At 42.1% G+C, this 24,471-nt stretch overlaps 1 protein-coding gene across 3 annotated transcripts in view; it reads right to left on the bottom strand.

Moving 5' to 3' along the window:
• The window catches only part of ap2a1 (adaptor related protein complex 2 subunit alpha 1), an 80,998-nt gene that overhangs the window by 17,066 nt on the left and 39,461 nt on the right, over positions 1-24,471 (bottom strand). For 2 of the 3 annotated variants that reach the window (XR_011038467.1, XM_068337938.1), the window contains exons 7-14: positions 19,442-19,610; positions 17,554-17,691; positions 10,579-10,761; positions 8,815-8,912; positions 8,504-8,735; positions 8,113-8,301; positions 7,849-8,003; positions 3,923-3,985 (exon numbers count right to left, since the gene is read on the bottom strand). Coding sequence is in view for 2 of the 3 variants with exons in the window: in XM_068337938.1 (XP_068194039.1) it covers positions 3,923-3,985; positions 7,849-8,003; positions 8,113-8,301; positions 8,504-8,735; positions 8,815-8,912; positions 10,579-10,761; positions 17,554-17,691; positions 19,442-19,610 (1,227 nt within the window). In the remaining variant the exon portion in view is untranslated. The remainder of the gene's footprint in view (positions 1-3,922; positions 3,986-7,848; positions 8,004-8,112; positions 8,302-8,503; positions 8,736-8,814; positions 8,913-10,578; positions 10,762-17,553; positions 17,692-19,441; positions 19,611-24,471) is intronic. The other variant, XM_068337937.1, reaches the window with a different exon arrangement.

Below are 24,471 nucleotides of genomic sequence, written 5' to 3'. Positions count from 1 at the left end.
ACATCTGCCTCAATTGCATGCACAAATCATGGGCTATAGTGAATGATTATAGGGTCCAAGTCCTTCTGAAAAGGAGCATTAAGGTTCTTTCCTTGTTGCTTGAATTTTATAACATCATTTTGATTGAAAGCTGATCACATTCACAAATTTTGTATAACCTCATCAGCTTGTTTCGTTATACTTTCATAAGAGGACAAATCTTGGGGCCCATCATGAGCAACATTGGGCATTTGAGAATGGCATTTGACAAGTATCCTTTAAGTGGACATGCGTCAACACGTCAGCGGTCTTACAGTTGCTCTGTTTGTTTTTGTGGGTTTTTTTTCTAACCCTCTTACTACGTGCTCTCACTAATTTTCATCTTATTTTCAATAAAGTAATCATGAGGTGTCCAGTTTTTTTGCCGTTTTGTTCACACTATAGGTGATTTCACCTTTGCTCAGTGAGTGGAACGCTACAACTGTGTGGCGGCATTGTTTACACCAGCGAACAGATGATTAAGCTAAAGCTGACCAACACCGTTCCAAGGCCTACAGACATCCCAGCGAAGCTTTTGAGGAAATTGCACCATGGTTGCATGGGAAAAAGCAGACATGGGAGACCAGGAGCAGACAACAGATATCTATGGAGAAAAGGAAATACAATCTGTGTCTCTCTATAGTTATTGTGTATAAAGTGAGATTGCTCGCTAATAAAATGGAGGAGGTAATGGGACTTGGTCGGAGTCAGAGAGAATATCGTAAATGCAGTAACGTGGTTACTCAAGGAAATATTCGGATACCTATGTCACCACTGAGGGCTTCCAAAATATTTGAGCCGACAGGGATGGTATGATGGTAAGAAGAAAGGTGGAGGCCTTGCCATTCTTGCGAATAACAAATGGTGATATCCCGCTCACATCGCCACCAAAGTAAGCATCTGTGATCCGGACATTGAACTGTTAGCTGTTGAGTCCATCCGTATTACCGGCCGAAGTATCCGTTCTCTCAAGTTCTGATGGTGGCTGTGTACTTCCCTTCGTCCGCTAGCCCTACGTCGACATGTAACCTCATTTGCTCCATCGTTGCGAGTTTACGTAATCACCACCCAAATGCAGGTGTCATAATCTTAATTATGCATCGGTGGAAAAATCGCTTGCTGATTTTACATAGTATGTCAACAGTCCTACCAGAGAAGAGACAACCCTGGACCTGCTGTATGAAAATGTTAAGGAGGCATACAGCTGTTGACCCCCTCCCCACCACTGGGGAGGTCAGACAACATCCTTGTACTTTTAAAGTCCTCGTACGAGCCATTGGTGAAGAGACAGCTGGCTAATACTATCACCTTCAGGAGATGAACAGATGAGATACATGAGGCACTCAAAGATTGTTTTGAGGTTATAGACTGGCAGACACGCTAGGAGCCACATAGGGACATCATCGACAGGCTCACAGAATGCACTACAGATAAACTTCTGTGTTGATTCCACTGTTCCAACTCAGACTGTTCATTGTTAACCAAACAACAAGCCCTGGGTAACAATTGACAGAAAAACCATTCTGAATGTAAAGAAGAGGACATTTAGACCCGTTCATCCGTTTGTCTGTCCACCAAATATCTTTGCAACTGTTGCAGATAGAAAAATGAAACAAAACAACATTACTTTGGCGGCAAACGGGATGAAACTGAGATTATGACCTTCGATCAAAGCTACTGCTTTGATCTATGAAAGTAGGTCAGAGCACTAGCTTCGATCTTTGACCTATGCAAGTAGGTCAGGGTAAAATTTTGAATTCCGGATTGTTGCAGGATGTTGCAGTCTCTGACTGCATTGGTTCTTGTTTTCCTTGTACTTACTCCCACTTCGTGCTATTTTATTTCATTGTTATGCTGATGATACTTAGATCTATATCCCTCTTAAAAAGTCAGACTGTTACAGTCCTAAGCCGCTCCTAGAGTTTTTACGTGATATGTAAACCTGGATGTGGCTGAATTTTCCCAATTTTAATGAAAAAAAGACTGAAGTCATGGTCTTTGGTAGCAGTTGATTGGCTGACACAATAATCCATTGCCCGCCTTCAACTGGTTCAAAATGCTGCTGCACGTATTTTAACAGGAACAAGAAAGTATGAGCACGTTTCACCGATTTCAGCATCACTGCACTCGCTTCCCATACATTTTAGGATTCATTTTAAAATCCTATTACTTGCTCTTAAAGCCTTAAATGGCCTCGCTCCACCCTACCTTTCTGAACTACTTCACCTGTACCCACCCAGCTGCTCTCTCAGGTCAGCTGACCAGCTGCTCCTCACACAGCTTAAAGTCAGGCTGAAGCTCACAGGGGAACGTGCATTTTCTGTATCAGCACCTAAGCTATGGAATGGGCTACCGCTGCACATTAGGCATGCTTCTTCACTGTCTCATTTTAAATTTCTTCTTAAAACCCACCTCTTTTCCCTGGCGTTTGACACCATCCAGAGCGTTGGTTTTACATACTATTTCACATTATTTTAATTGTTTTTATCTGATTTTTAACCTATTTTATTGGATTTTCTATTTGATATTTAATTTAATCGCATTATCTTCATTGCTTTATGATGCGTCTGCTGTGTTGTTTATTTATTGACAGTGCAGCACTTTGGAAACATTGTTTTTACTTAAATTGTGCTATGGAAATAAAGTGGATCGGATTGGACTTGAGGATGAAATGACAGATCACCCAGGTCTACATTCAGGGGGTCAATATAGCCATTGCTGAGCACTACAAGTACTTGGGGGTCCATATTGACAATAAACTAGACTGGGTGAAGGACATGGACAAGAAAGGCCCTTATACCAAATATACTACTGAATGTCAGAGGAAGTCTGTCCTGCCTGTGGCCATCAAACTGTACAATGCCTCATTTTAACAGTCATGTATTAATGATGAGGAATGAGGCAGACAGTAAATCTGTATAACTGCATATGTTTGTATATATTCCTCTGTAATTTCATCTGTGCTGTATGTCGTGCATATATGGCACATTTGACAAAGTTGACTCTGACTATTCTGTTATTATATCCCATTTCAAAGCGGTGATGTATTGTCAGTGTTCATGTGTTTATCAGTCTGTACGTCCATTAGTATGTCCACCAAATATCTTCGCAATTGTTGCAGATAGAAAGATGAAACAAAAGCCGATTACTCGGGGGGCAAAGGGGATCAAAATGATGACCTTGAGAAAACTAGGTCAAGGTCAAATTTCAACTTTTGCACACTCAGGAACCGGATAAGATAGAAAGACAACAGGGAAGGCCAGTGTCAGTAAGACCATAAATTAAAGCTAGTGCTTTGATCTACCTATGCACTAGCTTTGATTTACGGTTAAAGCTAGTGCATAGCTTTGACAAACCCTGAAAGGTCAAAGCTATTCTCCCTCGTCTTTCTATCTTATCCGGTTCCTGAGAGTACAAAAGTTGAAATTTGACCTCGGTCTGCTTTTGTCAGGGTCATTATCTCACTGGCATCCCCTTTGCCACCTGAGTAATGTGCTTTTTGTTTCATCTTTCTATCTGCGAAGATAGAAAGTTGCGAAGATATTTGGTGGATTCACTAACGGACGAACGAATGAACCGACGGACTAACACACGAATACTGACAAACAATACATCGCTACTTTGAAGTGGGATGTATTAAACAAATACATTAAAATACTCAAATCAAAAGTTGTACTCTACTGTATGTAATTCATTTAGTAGTGCAGAAACACCACACTGATGGCGTTCAAACTCTACATTGAAAAATGTTGAAAAGCATCAGTCTGTATGTCACATGCTTTTTTTTTTGCAAACATTCAGGGCTTGTGCATGCAGTGTAAATTATCAATAACATAAATTCAAGATTGAATTCCTGCCAATGAAAAATTGTTTCTAATTCTACTGGGTACTACTGGACCCTTACTCCAAGTCACCAGAACCCTCCACCAATAGGGAATCAGAGGTCTCGATGGGCTGTTCCAGATCCCTGTTAATATCAAATCACATTAGAGGACAGGGAACAGATACACATTCATGTCAACACACACACACACACACACACACACACACACACACACACACACACACACACACACACACACACACACACACACACACACACACACACACACACACACACACACACACACACACACACACACACACACACACACACACACACACACACACACACCCAGAGGGAAAAGAAGGGAAGGAGAGAAAAAAGACGAAAGACAGTCACATACAAAGCAAGATAAAAAGAACAGACAAGTGTTGCAGACCTGCCAACCATGAAGAAAGTCTACAACAGGGGCCGTAAATTAGTGACCCTTGGGCCAAATCGAAAATACAAGAGGCTTTCTTTCCATCCAGATTGCAAAGCCTATGACGAAAAATGTGGGACGTTACAGTTAATAATGTCATATCATGAAAGACAGATGTGTTCAAAAATGTAAAAAAAATTAGTTACTGCGTTTTTTAAAATTATGCTATCTTCATCCATCCATCCATCCATCCATCGAAAAGCATGAGTCCTATTTGTAGATACCTACCATTATACACCTTAGCAGGGAGTGTTTTCTAGCTCTGTAATATCAATGAAAGACCTTCAATCAAAAGTCTCCTCCTGCTCTCACTGTGTTGTCTATAGACTGCACCCTAACACCTGGATCGAGCCAACTGTATCCTCTGCTCTGATTGTTTTACAACTGTCACCATAGAAGATAACTGAAAGGTGGCTAATACCATTTCCTCTGCTGACAGATCTTTAATATCTGGCTGATAATTAATTAGAGGCATAGAAATTCAGGTATCTATGATATCCTATTAAATGTATAGTACGTTAGTGGCAGACAATCCAAAAAATACCTAGATTTGCTGTACTCAATGCCCCCTGCTGAGCTGTCCTCCAGGTGATGTGTTATCTGTCAAGATAATAGCTGACTTAGTACTGAAAGTATAACTACAAGGTTATACTTTCACACAAAATAATGATTGGATTAAGCATGAACCACCATTCTATCTACAGACTTTTTAAAGTAAATTTCGCATAAAACCATGAACGTTTCCTGGGTAGGCTTAGACTGCTAGAGGACCTCACACAATGCACTGAGCTCATTATAAGAGACCTTCCTGCCTCAGCTCCTTATACTAACTTGAATTCTTCCAGGGAGTCTTGGGATTCCTCCCTCAAGTCACCATGGAGATGATTTCCTGGTGGGACAACGGGAATATACTATAAACTGCTCTTCTTTAGAATAGCTATTAATTGTTATTGTTAAATTGCATGTCTATGTGTCTCTCCCTCCATTCAACCGATCAAAGAGGGCTGGCCACCTCAAGTCAAGCTCGAGGTTTAGACCACATAAGGGACATATTTCTCATTACTACCTCCATGTTCTTCTCATGGGGTATTGTTTGTTTTCTGTAGAATAAAGTATCAGTAAACTCCAGCTCCTCTTGGAAAGTGCCTTGATATCTTATAAATTGGTGGCAAATGAAATTGACTTGACTTGGTTGACAGGTCCAGATGAAACAGACAAAGCAAAGACAAAAAAAGCCAAACTGGACTACCAACACAAGCACGTTAGAACTATATTAACTGTAATACTCAATTTTTACCATGAAAACACAAAGTTATTTACAATGGTACAAGATGAGACAAATTCAGGATGCTTTCCCTATTTTGGCCCTTTTTTGCCTTAAAAATTACCTTAAATGATTTTATTTCTTTAAAAATATTTTTAATTACATTTAATATAAATTTAGTATGGCTTCTAGTCCATCTAAATTCATTGTCTAGTTTTAAACTGTCCAAGCACAATTTCAAATCTCATGTGTCTTACCGAGTCTTTTGCCTGTGGTTCAATGTGTAATGATTTTTTTCACCTTTATTTTATTTCCATATCTACTGAATGACACCCAAATACAAATGCCTTATCTGCTTGGTTTACAATATACACCAATCAGCCATAACATTATAATCACTGACAGGTGAAGTGAGTAAAACTGATTGTCTCTTTATGATGGCCCCTGTTTATAGGTGGGACATACTTGGCAAAGTGAACATTTTGCCCTCTAAGTTTATGTGTTACAAGAAAGAAAAATGGGCAAGTACACAGATTCGAGTACATGTGACAAAAACCAAATTGTGATGGATACAGAACTGGGGAAGAGCACCTCCAAGTATGCAGTGGTCAGTCTCTATCAAAATTGGTCCAGGGACGGAAAAGCAGTGAAACACAGTCATGGGAGGCCAAGTCTCAATTAAGTACTTGGAGAACTGTCTGACACCTGTCTATCAGAACCAGCATTACCTTTTTGAGCTACAGCAGTTGGTTGGTTGGATTGGATGACAATCCAACCAACAAGCTGCTTCCCCAGATCTTCAATTGAACATCTGTGGAATGTGCTGGACCACGGCTGCTACGCATCACAACTTCATCCATTGATTTTCTTGAAAACAAGATGATCGTAATTGGCTTGTCGACAGCCGCTTGTCTGCTGGAGCCTATCTCTATTGGCCAAGTGTGAAATGCAGGGTACATCCTGGATAACACATTAGCTCATCACCAGGCCGTATAAAAGACAAACACACACTCACACCTAAGGAAAATTTACTGTGAAATTTACCACTTCACCTAAGTTGCATGTTTTTGGAGGTGGGAAGCCAGAAAACCCAGAGCTCCCACACAGACATGGGAGAACACACAAAAGAGGATTAAACCCGGAACCATATTGCTGTGAGGCAACAGCACAAACCACTGCACCACTGTGATATCCAAATCACATGTTGGAAGACTGAAAAGTTATGATTCCAATATTTTTGAAGGTTTAGTGGAGCCCATGCCTTGACAGAGCAGGGCTGTTTTGGCAGTAAAAGTGGTATCTACATATTATATGGTTATGATCATGTTATGGCTGATCTGTGTATTTTCATGGACACTTGGGAACATTGCAGCACTCAGTACACTGAACAAAATGACTTAAAACAGTGACCCATATTTATCATACAACAATTAATGATGACAACATCAAATTGTAGGTCAGATTTCACCAAGCTCATCTCAAGCTGAGTATTTCATATGTTTTAGACTTTAGTTAAACCTAGGTGGATCACAATGGTTTCATCAAAATAGAAAAAGACTGATGTGCTGTTCTATATGCACTGTCAAAAGATACTTGCTATTTTGCACTTAGCTTCACGGAGGGAAAATTGTTTAATCAACATGCAAATTAATACTGAATCAGAATTTGTAAAATTGTACTTCCAGGCCAGCGTATGCTACGGCACCCACCACAATATAGATGGACAGATGTACAGCATTACCAAAGTGTGAGTTATGTCTGGATTGTTTTTCCCCAGCTTGAAACAACATCTGTTGAAACTAACAAACAATGGATTTAGGTTCCAGTGAGTCACACTATGGTGCCATAATGTTTACAAATTGGTTTCCTTCTCAGCTCTAGCAAGAAAGAAGAGCTGTGCATGACATGAAGATATACTGTCGCTGCTTTTTGACTTTATTGATGCAGGAATTTAGAGTGCCAGCACATACCCTAGCAGATATCTGAAAGGTCTGTGGGCCAAAGAAAGTTATGACATAACTCTTACTGAAATTCATTCCTTCGATACATATATTAAATTGGATCAGTGAAGTGATGTTTTCACTGCTGCAGTTAAAGTAAAAAATACAAAACTTTGCTTTTGTTTATATTTCTCTTTTGTATGTTCATTTCATACATGCATCTCTGCAAACCAGTACTTGTACAACTGTGATTTCATTTTATATAGTGTTGCTATCTCACATTCATATCTATAGATACATTGATTCAGAGATAAACTTTTACCTTAAGAAGCCATCGTCATTCACAGCAGAAGCAGGCGCAGCAGGCCCTGCCTCAGAGAACACATCTACTAGTAAGCTGCCAGAGCTGGCCGGAGCTGCACCAATGGGTGCAGCAGAGCGAATACCCAGGAGGTCAGCTGAAGGTGATGGGGTTGACTGTATAAAAAAAACACAAAAACATAAGTTTTTTGTTGTCAGTGTTTGTGTGTATAAATTCAGCTGAAACCAAGTTTGCACTTTATTTGTGATTACAGATTGAGCTTACTGCATTAGAGGCGGCCATGGCTGCCATGTCTGGTGTCCGATCGCTTCCTCCATTCACCTCCCCGCCCTCTCTTTTGCTGTCTTCCAGGTCTGTCACAGATACAGCACCAGGTCCCTTTTTCTTCTTCAGCTTAGCCAGGATTGACGACTCCCTCTCTGGAAAAGGAGGCATCTCTTCCAGGACAGTGGCCTGAAGTAAAACAGAACAAGATTTTGCTGTAGATTGGGAAAAAAAGAGCCGACAACATCTGACGCAAATAACACACACCAAAGACTATGGAAATCAAAAGCACACACACGCAGGGCTCTAAAGTACATAATACATATAATATGAAATATTTAGTCAATTTATTATTCTCTCAGGTGCTGGAAATAGCAATTTCAAAACTAACCAGGACATCGGTGCTAGCAATGGAAGAAAGCTTAAGATACTCGACGGCACGCTGCTGCAGCTCCACATCTGAGTTACGAATCTGGCTGTCACAGCGTAGAACCTCTTGGATGGTGACCTTAGTCTCTGGAAACAGGTTGATAAACTTGATGTAGGCTGACAGCAGCAGAGCACGCGTTGGCACGGAACACAGATGGAACTTGGAATGGAGAAGGTTAAACTGGACCAAGGGGCTAGATGAAAGGACAGCACAATTATTATTGATCATTACATAGATAAACTAAAGGCCATGGAGGTTTCTACCAAACATACCTGGACCGTGGATCACCAGCAATGAGGTTTCCAAATTCTCCTAGGATGTACCCTCCAACCTTCACCATGTTCTCATGGCAGGCAGGGGCCTGCAATGCCTTGAGGTGAAAAGGGTTTGTTATTACAGCAATGTAGGACACATTTGATTTCCCCTAAAAAATAAATTTGCTTAACCCACGCCATGATCAGTGGTAATGATTCACACACACTTTTTTTTACTTTACAACATTTTTCTTTGTTTCTGACTTAAAATTATGAATGTGATCTGAGAGAGATGATAGTAAAGATCGTGAACTAGTTTGACATGTTTCCACTAACAATCTTTATCCACAAATCTTGCTCCATGACCACACCTGATTGGTCATCGACATCATTGATTTTACTCTATTTTATGAAAGAACAAAGAATATTTAGATCTGTCTCACAACTCAGAGCATTTTCCTCTCCCGCATGCTAGAGAATACAAATTTAACACTGCAATATCAGTAACTGCTGCAAACCTATTCAAGCACAAATACAAGGTATGAATAATATGTCAAATGAGCACAAATATTTTTTTTAGTTACGTAACACAGCACATACCCCCTCATACAAAGCTGAACTATAAATTGTGTATTTAGTATGGTTGATGCATTCATTACAAGAGTGTTGGTTATTAATGAATTGTAAATCAGTGATTAAGGTGTGTCATTGTATTTATGTTTTGGTCATAAATTTGGCACCCATGGTTTTAGGTTTTGATTATAAATATTTTAATGTTATAAATGTGACTGAAAACCCATTGTTTCATAGGTGCTATATATGGTTATAAACGTATTATTCTTTTCAGAAGAAGCACCTATAAATGTATTATTAACGTATAATAAATTGCCAGGGATGCAGCTCAGAGTTATAAAGCATGCTTCACATGTATGCTGTCCCGAGCTGAATCCCCGGCATCTACAGTCCTACAGGGGAACAAGCCAGTGTCAACTGTAGGCTGGTCCAAAGACCGGATAAATGCAGAGTGTTGTGCAGGAAGGGGATACAGCGTAAAAAACTGAAAAAAACCCCAATATGAGCATTCATTTAAAATGGAAAAAGGATGACACACTGTAGCGACCCCAAACGGGACAGGCTGAAAGGAAGTTTTATTAATATATAATAAATTGATAAATGTAATGGATGTAAGGTGTGGGTTATAAATGAGCTAGCTAGAAAATGAGATGAAAAAAAGCAAAAATGTGATGGTTAAGAGGTACTGCACAGCAACGGACTTATAATTACTGCAGTCTTATAAATGAGTGAACAATATGTTGAAAATAAATGCAATTGTTTTGGGGATTAGCTATAAATGTTCTGAAAATAACTGTATTTGTTATAAGGCGTTGATAAAGTGCTGGCAATAAATATGTTGATACTTAATGTGTTGAGTTAAAAATATGGTGGTTACCAAGGTGTTGTTTATAAATGTGTTTATATATGTGGTGTAATAAATGCTGTTGTTAAAAGGTGTTATGAATGCACAGATAATGTGTTGGTTAAAATTTGTTAACAAGTGTCAGTTATGGAATGTCTTGTCGACACATCACTGAAATGAAAATATTGTGTAAAATGTTGTCTTTAACAAGTAATGCAGTAATGATGTGCAAAAATAGTTGTACTGACTTTCAGCAACAAGTAGGTTTTGATCATAGATTTACACTACAAGCATCTCAGTAAGGTTTTAAATGATCATCCTTTGATCCTGGTGTAAACATATAAAAAACAATAATTTAGTGGCACCTCAAAAACTGTCTTGGCAGCGTAACCTTGCACGTCGTCTCGATTGATGACGATCTGAATGACGCGATACCACACCTCTTCACTGACGTAGTCGCCAGCAATGCGAATAAGGTTGAGAATGGTGTCCACATACCAGGAGTAATCCACAGCATACTTCTCTGCAAGTATGGCCACTTTTAGCACCTGGATGAGGAAGACATCTGTTAGCAGTCATTCTGAAAAAGGATCTTCCATTAACAAATTAAATTGTATCTGTATAGTCCACATTCATTAATGAAAAATTGTCTGAAGGATTAGCAAACCTAAAACTTGAAAAATTAATAAAAACCCTAACAAGGAAGAGAAAATTCTTTAAAGACTCAGAGAGAACCACAGATGGAGGATACTGCTCCCCAGGAAAAGTAAAAGTGCAATAGATAGGTTCAACTACAAAGAACAAAAATTGTGGGAGTCAACAATGACCTAAGTCCACGGTTGCTCAAGTCCAGGAGCATGTTTATGGGATCTGGTTCATTATGGATACTGTTAAATTATTACACTTGAAGTTAGGGTAGTTGTTTGGGTTGTGGACTGTGAGTATGCCATTTTTAAGACTTGAATTTGATTTTTGTTCAGCTCCCCATAACAAATAATTATCAAAATGCTTGCGTTGTGCATTAGTTTATTAAAGCTAATGGCATATGAACCTGATCAAAATTTTAAAGATCCCATATAATGCTTTTTTTTAAAATTGATGTCATACAGCTGCCAGATGTCCAAGTACACTGAATTTGAAATGTCTTGCCCCAAAATGATCTGTGGTCCTCAATATCTTTGACTGAATATTGGTAAATTTTCTTCCACTCTCAAAAGCTGTTTTAATGGGGCGTAGCTCTCAGCTCCCTATCTCCACCCCCCTCCCCATTCTAAGCTGCCTCGATCAAACCATCCCTTCCCCGTGCATTCAAGTGCATTTGTTTACCTGTGCCACCTGAAGACGCCTGCATTACAGATCGATTGATTGGCAGTCTGGAACTTTTTTAACTTTCAGGAACTTCGCTGCTACATATTTCGCTCTAATTCTTCTCCTATTTTCCACTCTTGTTTTTAATGATATAACTGTTGATTTTCCGGTGCTTAGCGTGGACCTGCTTCCTCATGTTCCCCAGTCCTTGCTGAACAAAGACTTGTGGCTCATTGTGTAATCATGATCAGACCGGCCGTTAAGATAATAAAAGCTGTTTTTTCTGAAAATCGTCATGGATAATGAGAGATTGTGGATAACACGAGAACTAAGCTAACGCAAACTAATGAAACATGGGATTTTAACGATAAGAACAAGTTTTTCTCTTGTATTCTCGTGTGTGTGTGTGTGTGTGTGTGTGTGTGTGTGCATACACGCAGCTCTCTAATCACTTAGAAGACCTAAATCTGCTATCATTTACCAAGAAACACAATTATTCAGAATTAGTAATTAATGTGCAACTGGTTAAGTGTTCGCTGTGATGCTGGCGATTGCTTTGGGCGGACACACACACACACATACACACCTGACTGCTAATTAGTTAGCCAAATGCTAGCTGAATTCAATAGCTTATCAGCAACTTTCAGTTAGTAGCTCTGAGGTAGGACATTACTGCACAATGCTGTAGTTTGAACGAACTCCCCCCTCTGGGATTGCCACGCCCTTTGGCATGTCAACCAATCAATATCGTCACTCTGTCCAATCACAAATTCCTAAAACTCCAAGTATTTATTGATGCAGCAAGCGTTTGTTTACCAGATTCTCGGAGTTGGTCAGGTTGAGGAAGACCACTATGTATATGTACAGATCTGAAAAAGTGTAATTTTTATAATGGGACCCCTTTAAGACCAGCTGAAAAATTGCAAGAATTCACATTTTGCTCTGTTGGATCTTAACAAGGTTCTAAGTATTGCTTCAAATTGCAAAAGAAATGGGAGTGAGCAATAAAAAAATTGAGCAAACAATTTATTGCAAACAACCATTAAACTGAAATAGGTTGTTCATCAGCTGATCAAAATTTTAAGACCACGGCCTTTAAAAGCCCAAATTTTCACAAAGATGTGGATTCCGTGTAATTTTCTGTCAAGCATTCAAACTGTTTTGAACTCCTGATGGCAAAGGCAAAAAAACTTTCTTTTACTAAGTGGCTTTGCGGGGCATTGGCGTCGCGCCCGGAGTGTCCCCCGCCTCACGCCCTATGCCAGCTGGGATAGGCTCCAGCTCCCTGTGACCCGCGCAAGCGGATACAGTGGCAGAAAATGGATGGATGTGTTTGGATTGTTTAGCTGCATCAGCAAGGCCTCTTTGTGCATGCCATTGCTGCTGAGGTTGGATGCAGTAAAACAGTCATTTTAAACTTATTAAAAGATCCTGAGGGTTATAATAAAAAGAAGTCAAGAGGCAGACCCAAAAAAAAAATCACCAGCCCTGAATTGGAGGATCCAACTGGCTGTCGGTCAAGACACGGCACAATCTTTGGCCCAAATTAAGCTTGTTACTGGTGCCAACTGAAGTCCCGTAACCATTAGACAACATCTGCGAGAGAAGGGTTTAGGTACAAAAAACAGCTTCAAAAACCTCGTCTCCTTCAACGGCACCAAATGGCCCGTTTGGAGTTTGCATGCGTCCACCAAACATGGGACATTGGAAGAAAGTTTTATTCTCTGATGAGAAAAAAATGTCCATGACAGTCCTAATGTCCAATGTGACTTGACATGACCAGGAGATCACCTGAGATGTTTTCTACACTGCATAGTTGAGGGGTGCCATCATGATTGGGGGGGGCTTTTTCCTTCAATGAAACAATGGAGCTTCAGGCGTTGCAGAGGTGTAAAACGGCAGCTGGCTTAGTGGACATGTTGCAGGGGACATCCCTCATGACTGACGGCCACTGTCTGTGTGGTAATGACTGGGTTTTTCAACAGGACAACACTGCAGTTCACAATGCCTGCATGACAAGGGACCTCTTCCAGAGAAACAACATCACTCTTTCGAGCCATACTGCGGGTTCCCTGGATATAAATCCAATTGAGAACATTTGGGGTTGGATGGCAAGGAAAGTTAACAAAAATGTACACCACTTCCAGACCGTAGATGTCCTCCATGAAGCCATCTTCACAACTTGGAGCAACATTTCCACTTGCCTCCTGGAAACACCAGCATCAAGCATGCCAAAACACATTTTCAACATTTTAACAACCCAAATCCTGATGGGATACACCACAGACGGTGGTTGAGAAAAACAAGGCTAAGATCCTGTGGGACTTCAGGGTCCAGACTGACAGACAGCTACAGGCTAACCAACCGGAGATATTGGTGGTGGATATAGAGTTGGTGATGGATGTGGCTATACCAGCTGATCAGGACGAAAGAACACAAAAAGATTGAAAAGTATCATGGGCTGAAAGAACATTTGGAGAAGATGTGGACGGTAAAGGTTAATGTGGTCCCTGTGGAAGTAAGAGCGTTGGCGTGGTGACCTCCAAATGGACCTGTACACAGGCACACACACACAAAGTATATATGTGTGTGTGTGTACAGGCCCGTGACACGAAACACACACAATCAAGGGGCCTGTAAGCATGCAGATGAGAAGTAGAGTGGCGGGCAGCTCTTTCATGGTGTGCCCCCAATGAGCAAATTGTAAAGGGGACAGTACCTAACGCAGTTGCAAGGTACTGACAGGTCCTAAGGACTGTAGCCTTTGCTGTCTTCTTTTCCTTTCGGCTTTTCCCTTCAGGGGTCGCCACAGCAAATCAGTTGCCTCCATCTAACCCTGTCTTCTGCATCCTCTTCTCTCACACAAACTACCTTCGTGTCGTCTTTCACAACATCCATAAACCTCCTCTTTGGTCTTCCTCTAGGCCTGCTGCCTGGCAGTTCAAAACTCAGCATCCTTCTACCAATATATTCACCATCTCAGTCTGGTCTCTCTGACTTTATCTCCGAAACCTCTAACATGTGCTGTCCCTCTGATGTACTCATTCCTGATTCTATCCATCCTGGTCACTCCCAAAGAGAACCTCATCATCTTCATCTCTGCTCCCTCAAGCTCTGTCTCCTGTCTTTTCCTCAGTGACACTGTCTCTAGACCAAACAACATCGCTGGTCTCACCACAGTTTTGTACACCTTTCCTTTCATTTTAGCTGAAACTCTTCTATCACACATTACACCTGACACTTTCCTCCACCCGTTCCATCCTCCCTGGACACGCTTCTTCACCTCTTCTCCACACTCTCCATTGCTCTGGACTGTTGACCCTAAGTACTTAAAATCCTCCACCCTCTTGATCTCTTCTCCCTGTAACCTCACTCTTCCACTTGGGTCCCTCTCATTCACACACATGTACGCTGTCTTGCTGCGGCTAACCTTCATTCCTCTCCTTTCCAGGACAAACCTCCACCTTTCTAGCTTCTCCTCCACCTGTTCCCTGCTCTCACTGCAGATCACACTGTCATCTGCAAACATCATAGTCCATGGAGATTCCTGTCTAACCTCGTCTGTCAGCCTGTCCATTACCTCAGTGAACAAGAAGGGGCTCAGAGCTGATCCCTGATGCAGTCCCACCTCCACCTTGAACTCCTGTCACACCTACAGCACACCTCACCACTGTCTTACAGTCCTCATTCATGTCCTGCACCACTCTAACATACTTCTCTGCCACTCCAGACTTCCTCATACAATACCACAGTTCCGCTCTGGGCACCCTGTCAGCTTTCTCCAGAAAGCTGACATCTTTCTCCAGATCTACAAGCTTTCTCCAGATCTACAAAAACACAACGACCGCTCCCTCTGGCCTTCTCTGTACTTACCTATCAACATCCTCAAAGCAAATACTGCATCTGTAGTACTCTTTTTTTGGCATGAAACCATATACAATTTCCTCCGGGATTAATAAAGTATCTATCTATCTATCTACTGCTGCTCACAAATGCTCACTTCTGCCCTTAGTCTAGCTTCAACTACTCTTTCCCATAACTTCAATGTGTCGCTCATCAGCTTTATTCCTCTGTAGTTGCCACAACTCTGCACATCTCCCTTGTTCTTAAAAATGGTCACCAGCACACTTCTCCTCCATTCCTCGGTTATCTTTTCACTATCCAATATTCTGTTGAACAACCCAGTCAGAAACTCTACTGCCACCTCTCCTAGACACTTCCATACCTCCACAGGTATATCAGGACTGAGTGCCTTTCCATTCCCCATCCTCTTCAATGCCCTCCTCACTTCATCCTGACTAATCGTTGCTACTTCCTGGTCCACAACAGCCACCTCTTCTAGTCTTTGTTCGCTCTCATTTTCCTCATTCATCAACTCTTCAAAGTACTTTGTCCATCTTCCCATCACACTACTGGCATCTGTCAATACACTTCCATCCCGAGCATTAATCACCCTAACCTGCTGCACGTCCTTTCCCATCTCTGTCTCTCAGTCTTGCCAACCAAGCATACCCACTTACAATATTGAACATCACACCTTCGATTTCTAGCTTCAGACTCATCACTCTGACACTCTTTTTACCTTCAGGACATTCCTAACAGACTCCTCCTTTATGATAACTCCTACTCCATTTCTCTTCCTAGCTACACCATGATAGAACAACCTGAACCCTGTTCCTAAACTTCAAACTCTGCTACCTTTCCACTTGGTCTTCTGGACACACAGTATGTCTACTAAGGTTGAGCAGAGTACTCGTTTCAGACGAGTATCCGGTATGGATAAAGCATTTTTGATGAGTACGAGCACGATACAAGTAAAACTTGTCAATATTTGTGCTCGTTCATTCATTCATTCAGTTTCCTGACCGCTTCATCCACTTGTGCAGGTCTCGGGGAGCTGGAGTCTATCCCAGCTGGCATAGCTGAAGGAAAATCCTCAGAACTGTCGTCACCCTCTGTGATTGTCCAGTCACACACAGTGCCTGCCCCTGCCTACAGAGACTGCAGACGCTGCTCCACTCTCGCACACGCTGACATTGACTGATCTCTGTGCTTTCCTTAAGTTTTCTTCAGCTTGCCTCTATTTTGGTCTATTTAAGGTTACTTGTGAACTTGTTTGTTTTGTTGCATGTATGCGGTGCATTTGACCAGAGCTGAAAACTGCTGCTGTCGCATTGCCTCCATTCGAGTCGGTTTTTTTTGTTTTTACCTGGTTGCTCTTAGTTTGTTACTTTCTCACTTCAGTTCAAATAATTTATTTTCTGTGTAGATATTTTAACTAAATAGCACGCACACACTCACACATGCTCTCTATCTCTCTGTCACCCTCTCACACAGTCACACACACATGCACAGATACACACACAAACACACGCACACACTCCTTTAATAAACTTTAACTTTATGTGAAAAAAAATGGCAAGAACATTAGGTGGAAAAAAATAATTGAAAAAAAGTTTAAAAAACAAAAATATGTATAAAAATAAAAAAAATATGACAAAGAAAAAAAATTATAAAGTTGTTTTGAGTATGACAATTCTTGTTCATGTATACTTTGTAGTTCATAATTTCCTATTGCATGCGTTGTATTCATTAATGCACTTCATGTTCTGAGTTCATAAAAAACTTGTTCTGTAAATAGTTCTTACTTTTGTGATCAAAAACATTAATGTGAATCTCAATTTTGAGGCTGTTATATAAATATTTTTTAAAAAACAATATAGAAAATTCTGATCAATCCATATCAATTTCAAACTTAAAATAATGTACCGATTAAAGCCCCACCCATTTCCGGTCAAACCAAATTTCTGGCACCCTGTAGGTTTTCTCACATTTTTAGACACACTGCCATTATTATTAACATAACTAAGTAGGATCAATGCTGTTTGTACTCTGGGTAATTATTGATGTATTTTTTTAACACTGATGAACAAAAATGGAGAAAATCATCAACTTTCGCCTTGCATTCAGAAAGAAACAACAGTTAAATAAAACTTGGCGTTTCATAAAATCTTTTGCACAACACCACCCACCATCTCCTCTCTGATGGAGTAGTCTGCAGTCTCAAGGTAGCTCAGCATCTCAGCTACAATCTGCTTAGCATTGCTACGATCACACATGGCATAGAGAAGATCAGCTGCCCTCTGGCGAACACTCACATCCCTCTCAGTCTGCGGAGACATGAGCATAAAATCAGTTCACAGACATGGACACAGAGATACAGTATTTTCCGCACTATAAGGTACACTGTTGTAAAGCACACATTCAATGAATGGCCAATTTCAAAACTTTGTTCCATATATAAGCAAACTGGGTTATAATGAATGAACTATTTTAAAACTGTTTTCAGCAGAATAGGGCACACAGCATTATAAAGCGCCAAGGATAGAAACTACTGTAGTGGCAGTGGTTGCATTATGCATCCACTAGATTGAGCTGCGCTAAAGGGAATGCATTCATGACTCTGCAGCCTTTTCTCAAGTTTCAAGATCGAAGTCACTGCTAGCCAAAGGTGCCTGGCATGCCACAATTGATTCGCAAATGTGGTTGACTCCTGAAACAGCAGGTAACAGGGGGGAGGATTGGGGGGGGAAGCACAGCTTAGGCACCGTCCACACGATGATGGATTTTTTTAAAAACTGAACTTTTTAAAAATGCATCGAAAAAGATTCGCGTCCACACGACAGGGTTTTTAAAAAAATCTCCGTCCACACGTAAACGCACCAGTGCGTTTTTGAAGATGGCTATAAGCATGCCAAACCATGTGGTGGCAGTATTGAGTCAAATTTTATCCAATAGGAATCCTCCGTGTTTTGTTGTCACAACACACGAGCCCATAAATATGACGTCACAGCGGAATTCGTCGCAGGCAAGACGTCAGCGTTTTTAAAAAGTCGCAGATACGCCGTCCACACGACGACGTAGACCCAGCGTTTTTTAAAAAATCCACCTCGGCCAGCGTTTTTAAAAAGTTACGTTTTCGTTCCGGATATCTGCGTTGTCGTGTGGACGGAAGGCGTAAACGCAACAGAAAAGTTGTGTTTTTAAAAAATCCGTCATTGTGTGGATGGGGCCTTAGACTTGTGTATTCTGTCTTGGCTGCTGACCAAATGGGAAACAGCGTGGGGTTGAGATTACAACTGAGAGCTGAGAACTCATTTTAAGTGAATGGCCTATTTTAAAATTTTCATATATTCAGCCCCCCCAATAATTTTTTGGACATTTTTCCACATTTCAGGCTTTAAACTTAAAGATAACTGAAAATATTTTTCAAGAATCAACAACATGTGGGACACAATCATGAAATGGAACCAAATTTATTCAACATTTTATATTGTGTTTAGAAATAAAAAACTGAAAAGTACAATGTGCAAAAATATTGGTCCCCTGTTCTCAGCTCAGCCAACCGACTCCAGAAGTTCCCTGATGACTTCTGAATGATCCAATGTTGACATAAATGACAACAATGACAGAGTGCCCCTGTGTGTCATTTGGTTTCAAATTTGCACATCGTACTTTTCAGTTTTTTATTTCTAAACACAATATAAAATGTTGAATAAATTTGGTTCCACTTCACGATTGTGTCTCACATGTTGTTGATTCTTGAAAAATATTTTCAGTTTGTTATCTTTAAGTTTGATGCCTGAAATGTGGTAAAATGTCAAAAAGGCTTGGGGGGCTGAATACTTTTGCAAGCCACTGTATAAGGCGCACTGGATTATAAGGCGCACTGTTGTTTTTTGAGATAATTAAAGGCTTTTAGGTGCACCTTCTAGTGCGGAAAATACTGTACAGACCAGTGTAAAACTCCTGACCAGGATACCACATATAGCCTTTGAGGTATGTGTCTAGTGGAAATTTAAATTTAACCGGTGGAAACGTCTCACATAATATGTTTGTAGTTCAATTTGTGGATACCACCTTGAGGGCATTGATGACTGTCTCAATGTGCGTCTTGACAGCTTCATGAGAAAACTCAGAGCTGGCCAGGGTGCACATACTCTCCAGGGCCAGATAGCGCAGGTTAGTCTCTCTGTGCTGTAGGAACTGTCCCAGTTGGTTACAGGCTCGCACAAGAAGATTTGGCTCACTGTAGAACAGAAGCAAAAACTAAGCTATATGGAGGGCTTTGACAATTCAGTGTGTGTCAACATAATGTAGAAAACATAGTTCAAAGGTAAGGTCAAAGGGTACTTTTAAATTCCATATCAAATTATTAAACAAAAAAATGTTTTCAGATATTTCAGATCTTAAAATAAATAAGGGACATGATGTCCAATATGTTTGACATTCAGAACTCAATCCTACTATTATCAAAACTTTAATGTAACCTTTTTTGAAGAAATGGCCACGATTTATTGTAGTCATGGTTGTTAATCATTATGTAATGCTTAACACCATGGTATGCTGAAGCATTAAGAGCTCCTTTCACCAGAACAAACGGGTTAAATTCAAGTCCTGAAAAACAACTCCACACAACTTTACACTTGGTACAATGCACTCAGAAAAATCTAGGCTCGTCGATCAGAAACCCAGATAGAGAAGCCTGATTCTTCACTCTAGAGATATATACTTTAATAATCCCAAGGGAAATTCAGGGTGACATCTGCTCCCAAGAGATATAATAAATACACATAAGTGACTGGCACAGCCAAAAGACGTTGCATAAATTACATAATTAACATAATGACATAATTGTAACAACAGAAAAATAGAAGAGCCTAACCTAAAAAAGGAAGCATAGGAACATGAAAGAAGAAAGAAGCATTAGATGTAGATGATGTAGGATCAGAACACGTGGATGAACCGAGCTGTAAATTGACACCAAGGATCCCACAAAGTATCCACAGTGCGTCCCAGGCCCTAGTCTATCCCTTCTCACGCGACCTTGCTGACCCTGCGGCTTCGGCCCCCCTCCTTCTTAGAGAGTGGTTGTGCCCCCTGATGGCACAACGCACAAAGGAGGTCCTGAGTCTCTCAGTGGAGGAGCTTGGTGATGGCAGTCTGCCACTGAAGGAGCTCCTCTGCTGGGCGAAGGTAGTGTGCAAGGGGTGGGTGGTGTTACCCAGGATTGATCTAAACCTGGACATAGTCCTCCTCTCTAGGGCAGTCTGTACATAGTCCAATTCCTGACCGATCACAGAACCAGCCGTCCGGATGAGCCTGTCTAGGTGCTCAGTGTCCCGTTTCCTGACACCACCACCCCAACACACAATGGCGTACGACAGCACACTGGACACACAATGGACTGGTAAAACAGTCTGAGTAGATCAGAGCTGATGTTGAAGGAGGCCAGCCTCCTGAGGAAGTACATCCTACTCTGACCCTTCTTGTATACAAAGTCCAGGTTTTGCAACCAGTCCAGTCTGCTGACCAGCTGCAGCCCCAGTTACTTGTAAGTCCCCACCACCTCCACCTCATTATCCCCGATGACTACTAGCTGTGGGGAGGGGGGTGCCCGCTGCAAATCCAGCACCATCTCCTTGGTCTTGAAGATGTTTAGCTGAAGCTCATTCCGCTGACACCACCTGACAAAATCCGTCACCCCTCTCCAGTACTCTCTCTTACTACCCTCCCTGATACATTCCATGATTGCAGTGTCGTCTGAGAACTTCTGCATGTGGCACGTATCCGAGTTGTGTTGGAAGTCCGTTGTGTAGAGGGTGAAGAGTAGGTGGGAGAGTACCGTTCCCTGCGGGGCCCCTGTACTGCTGGTCACCACTGATGACAGACAGTTCCCCATACGGACGTACTAGGGTCTGTCTGTTAGATAGTCTGTGATCCAGCTCACAAGATAGGGGTCCACAGCCATGGATGAAAGTTTCTCCTGCAGGAGCCGGGCTGGATGATGTTGAAGGCGCTCAAGAAGTCAAAAAAGAGCACCCTTACTGCACAGCTCCCGACATCCGAGTAGGAGAGGGCCTGGTGGAGGAGGTACAGGACGGCGTTGTCAACCCCAACTTGTGGCCGGTAGGTGAACTGGAGAGGGTCCATCGCATCCTGCACCTGGGGACGCATGAGCTCCAGGACAAGTTGCTCTAGGGTCTTCATCACGTGCGAGGTGAGAGCGACTGGTCGATAGTTGTTGAGCTCTGTGGGGCGTCTCCTGGACCATCCCCAGCCTGAGACTGAGGTCAAAGACCTGGTGTAAGGGTTTACCCAGTTCAGCAGCACAGGCCTTGAGGAGTCTTGGGGGGACCTGGTCTGGTCTGGCCGCCTTCCTTGGGCGAAGCCTCCTCAAAGCAGATGTCACCTGTTCCACAGTGATGGCCGTGTGTGGGGGCGTGGCACGTTGATCCCTTTGGCCGGGGGTCTGGTAGTTGAGGTGGGGGAAAGGCCTGGGTTTCGACTGTGGTAGATAGGTGAGCTGGACGGAGAGGGAGGGGGGGGGCAGGTGAGCTGGACGGAGAGGGGAAGAAGGAGGCACGTGGAGTCAGGTCAGCTGGGCTGGGGGAACTCTGGGGACAGGGGCATGGAGTGGTGGGGGAGCTGAACCAATTAAAAAAGCTGTTAAGTTCATCAGCGCGCTCCAAGTTCCCCTCCACTGTACCGTGGCCCTCTCCATAGCCGGTGATGGCCCTCACCTGGTTGCGTCCAAGCAGGTTCTCCAGCTTCCTTCTACAGTTGTCCTTGGCCTCCCTCAGGCAGAGTCTCACTGCCTGCTGGGCCTCCCTCATCTCCTTCTTGTTCCCACTCCTGAACGCCCAGGGTTTGTTGTTTGGGTAACACTTGACTGTCCTGACAGGTACCACAGTGTCCACACAGAAGTTCATGTCATCCGTTAAACACTGGGCCGCCCCGTTGACATCCTCCCCATGTGAGCCCAAAATGACATCCCAGCTGGTGGTCTGGAAGCAGTCCCTTAGGCCTCATCCACACGATGACGGGTTTTTTTAAAAACACGTTTTAAAAACGCATCGAAAACGATTCGCGTCCACACAACAGCATTTAAAAAAAGAAACGCCGTCCACACGTAAACGCAGCAGTGCGTTTTCGAAGACGGCTATAAGCATGCCAAACCATGTGGTGGCAGTATTGAGTCAAATTTTATCCAATAGGAATCCTCAGTGTTTTGTTGTCACAACACACGGGCCCACAAATATGACGTCACAGCGGTTTTCGTCGCAGGCAAGACGTCAGCGTTTTTAAAAAGTCGCGGATACGACGTCCACACGACGACGTAGACCCAGCGTTTTTAAAAAAATCCACCTCGGCCAGTGTTTTTAAAACGCTGCGTTTTCGTTCTGGATATCTGCGTTGTCGTGTGGACGGAAGGCGTAAACGCAACAAAAAAGTTGCATTTTTAAAAAATCCGTCATCGTGTGGACGGGGCCTAAGCGTCTCCTCCGCTTCCGAGGACCACCTCCTGACCTGCCGGGTTGTCGCTGGCAGCTTTTTCACCGGCAGGCTGAAGGCACACTAGGTTGTGGTCAGATTTACCTAGTGGGGGGAGGGGGTGGTGTATGCCTCCAGGCATTTGTGTAAACCAGATCAATGGATCAATAATCAATGTGCAGCGTAGTTTTCACAGTCACATGTCCTGGATGACACCATCTATTGTTCGTGAGGACACATCTCCACTATTCTAAGGTTCAGCGGCATTGTGCTTTACACCACTGTGCTAAAAGCTTTGCATTGCCCTTGGTGGTGTAAGGCTTGGATGCAGCAGCTCGGCCATGGCAACCCAGTCCATGAAATGATCTATGCACTGTTTAGTTAATCTGAAATTACATGAAGTTTGGAGGTCTGTAGCAACAGACTGCAGAAAGTTGCTGATCAATGGGTCTGCCTACCACTTTGTGGCTGAGTTGCTGATCATCCAAATAGTTTAAACTTTGTTATAGTACTATAAACAGTTGATTGTGGAATATTTAGTAGCAAAGGTAATTTCATGGATGGATGAAGCATGCAGAGAGCGAATCACTTTTCTCAAATGCTTCTAGAAAGTAGCCTACATGTCTAGGTGCTTGAATTTCATACAACTGTGATCATGGATGGCAAAGTAATTGGAACACCCAAATTCAAAGAAATAATTACATCCCGCGAAGCGCTGATGTTTTGTAATTACATTCCGCAAAGTGCTGATGTATTGTAATTGTCAGTATTTGTGTGTTCATCCATCTGTCTGTCCACCAAATATCTTCACAACCGTTGCACATAGAAAGATGAAACAAAAAGCACATTACTCGGGCGGCAAAGGTGATGAAAATGAGCTCATGACATTGAGAAAACTAGATCAATGTCAAATGTCAACTTTTGAACACTAAGGAACCAGATAAGATAGAAAGACGAGGGGAAAGGCCAGTGCGAGTAAGACCATAGATCAATTCTAGTGCTTTGATCTATGGTCTTCTCTCTGAAAAAAGTTGTAAAATCATTTGTCTTGATTTAGGTTTTTTACATAACGAAAAACCTAGCATTTGAACAGGGGTGTGTAGACTTTTTATATCCACTGTATCTTCACAACCGTTGCAGATAGAAAGATGAAACAAAAAACACACAGGTAAGAAAATGAGATGACGACCGTGAAAAAACTAGGTCAAGGTCACATTTCAGCTTTTGTACACTTAGGAACCGGATAAGATAGAGACGAGGAAGAAGGACAATGTGAGTAAGACTGTGGGTCATGGTAAAATTTTGAATTCGGGGGTGTTGCAGGATGTTGCAGTCTCTGGCTCAGTCCACACGGTGCCGGAACTTTCTGAAAACACAACTTTTTTCACCTGCCATAGAAAAAAATTTGCGTCCACACGACAGCGTTTTCAAAAAGATCTCCGTCCCACATATTCGCATCAGTGCTTTGATCAACAGGTGTATAAGCAGATCAACTCCGAGAATGACAGGAGAGAGGACCGGGACGTGTGGAAATTCACACCATTCCTCCAGGAGGAATGGTGACGACCTCCAGGAGAACTCTACCAGCTGCCTGCTGGTAGAGTTCTCCTACCAGC

The sequence above is a fragment of the Antennarius striatus genome, chromosome 16 (genome assembly GCF_040054535.1).
Source record: "Antennarius striatus isolate MH-2024 chromosome 16, ASM4005453v1, whole genome shotgun sequence".
Lineage (NCBI taxonomy): Eukaryota > Metazoa > Chordata > Actinopteri > Lophiiformes > Antennariidae > Antennarius > Antennarius striatus.
The sequence above is the reverse complement of the archived record's forward strand: the minus strand, read 5'-3'. Positions and strand labels throughout refer to the sequence as shown.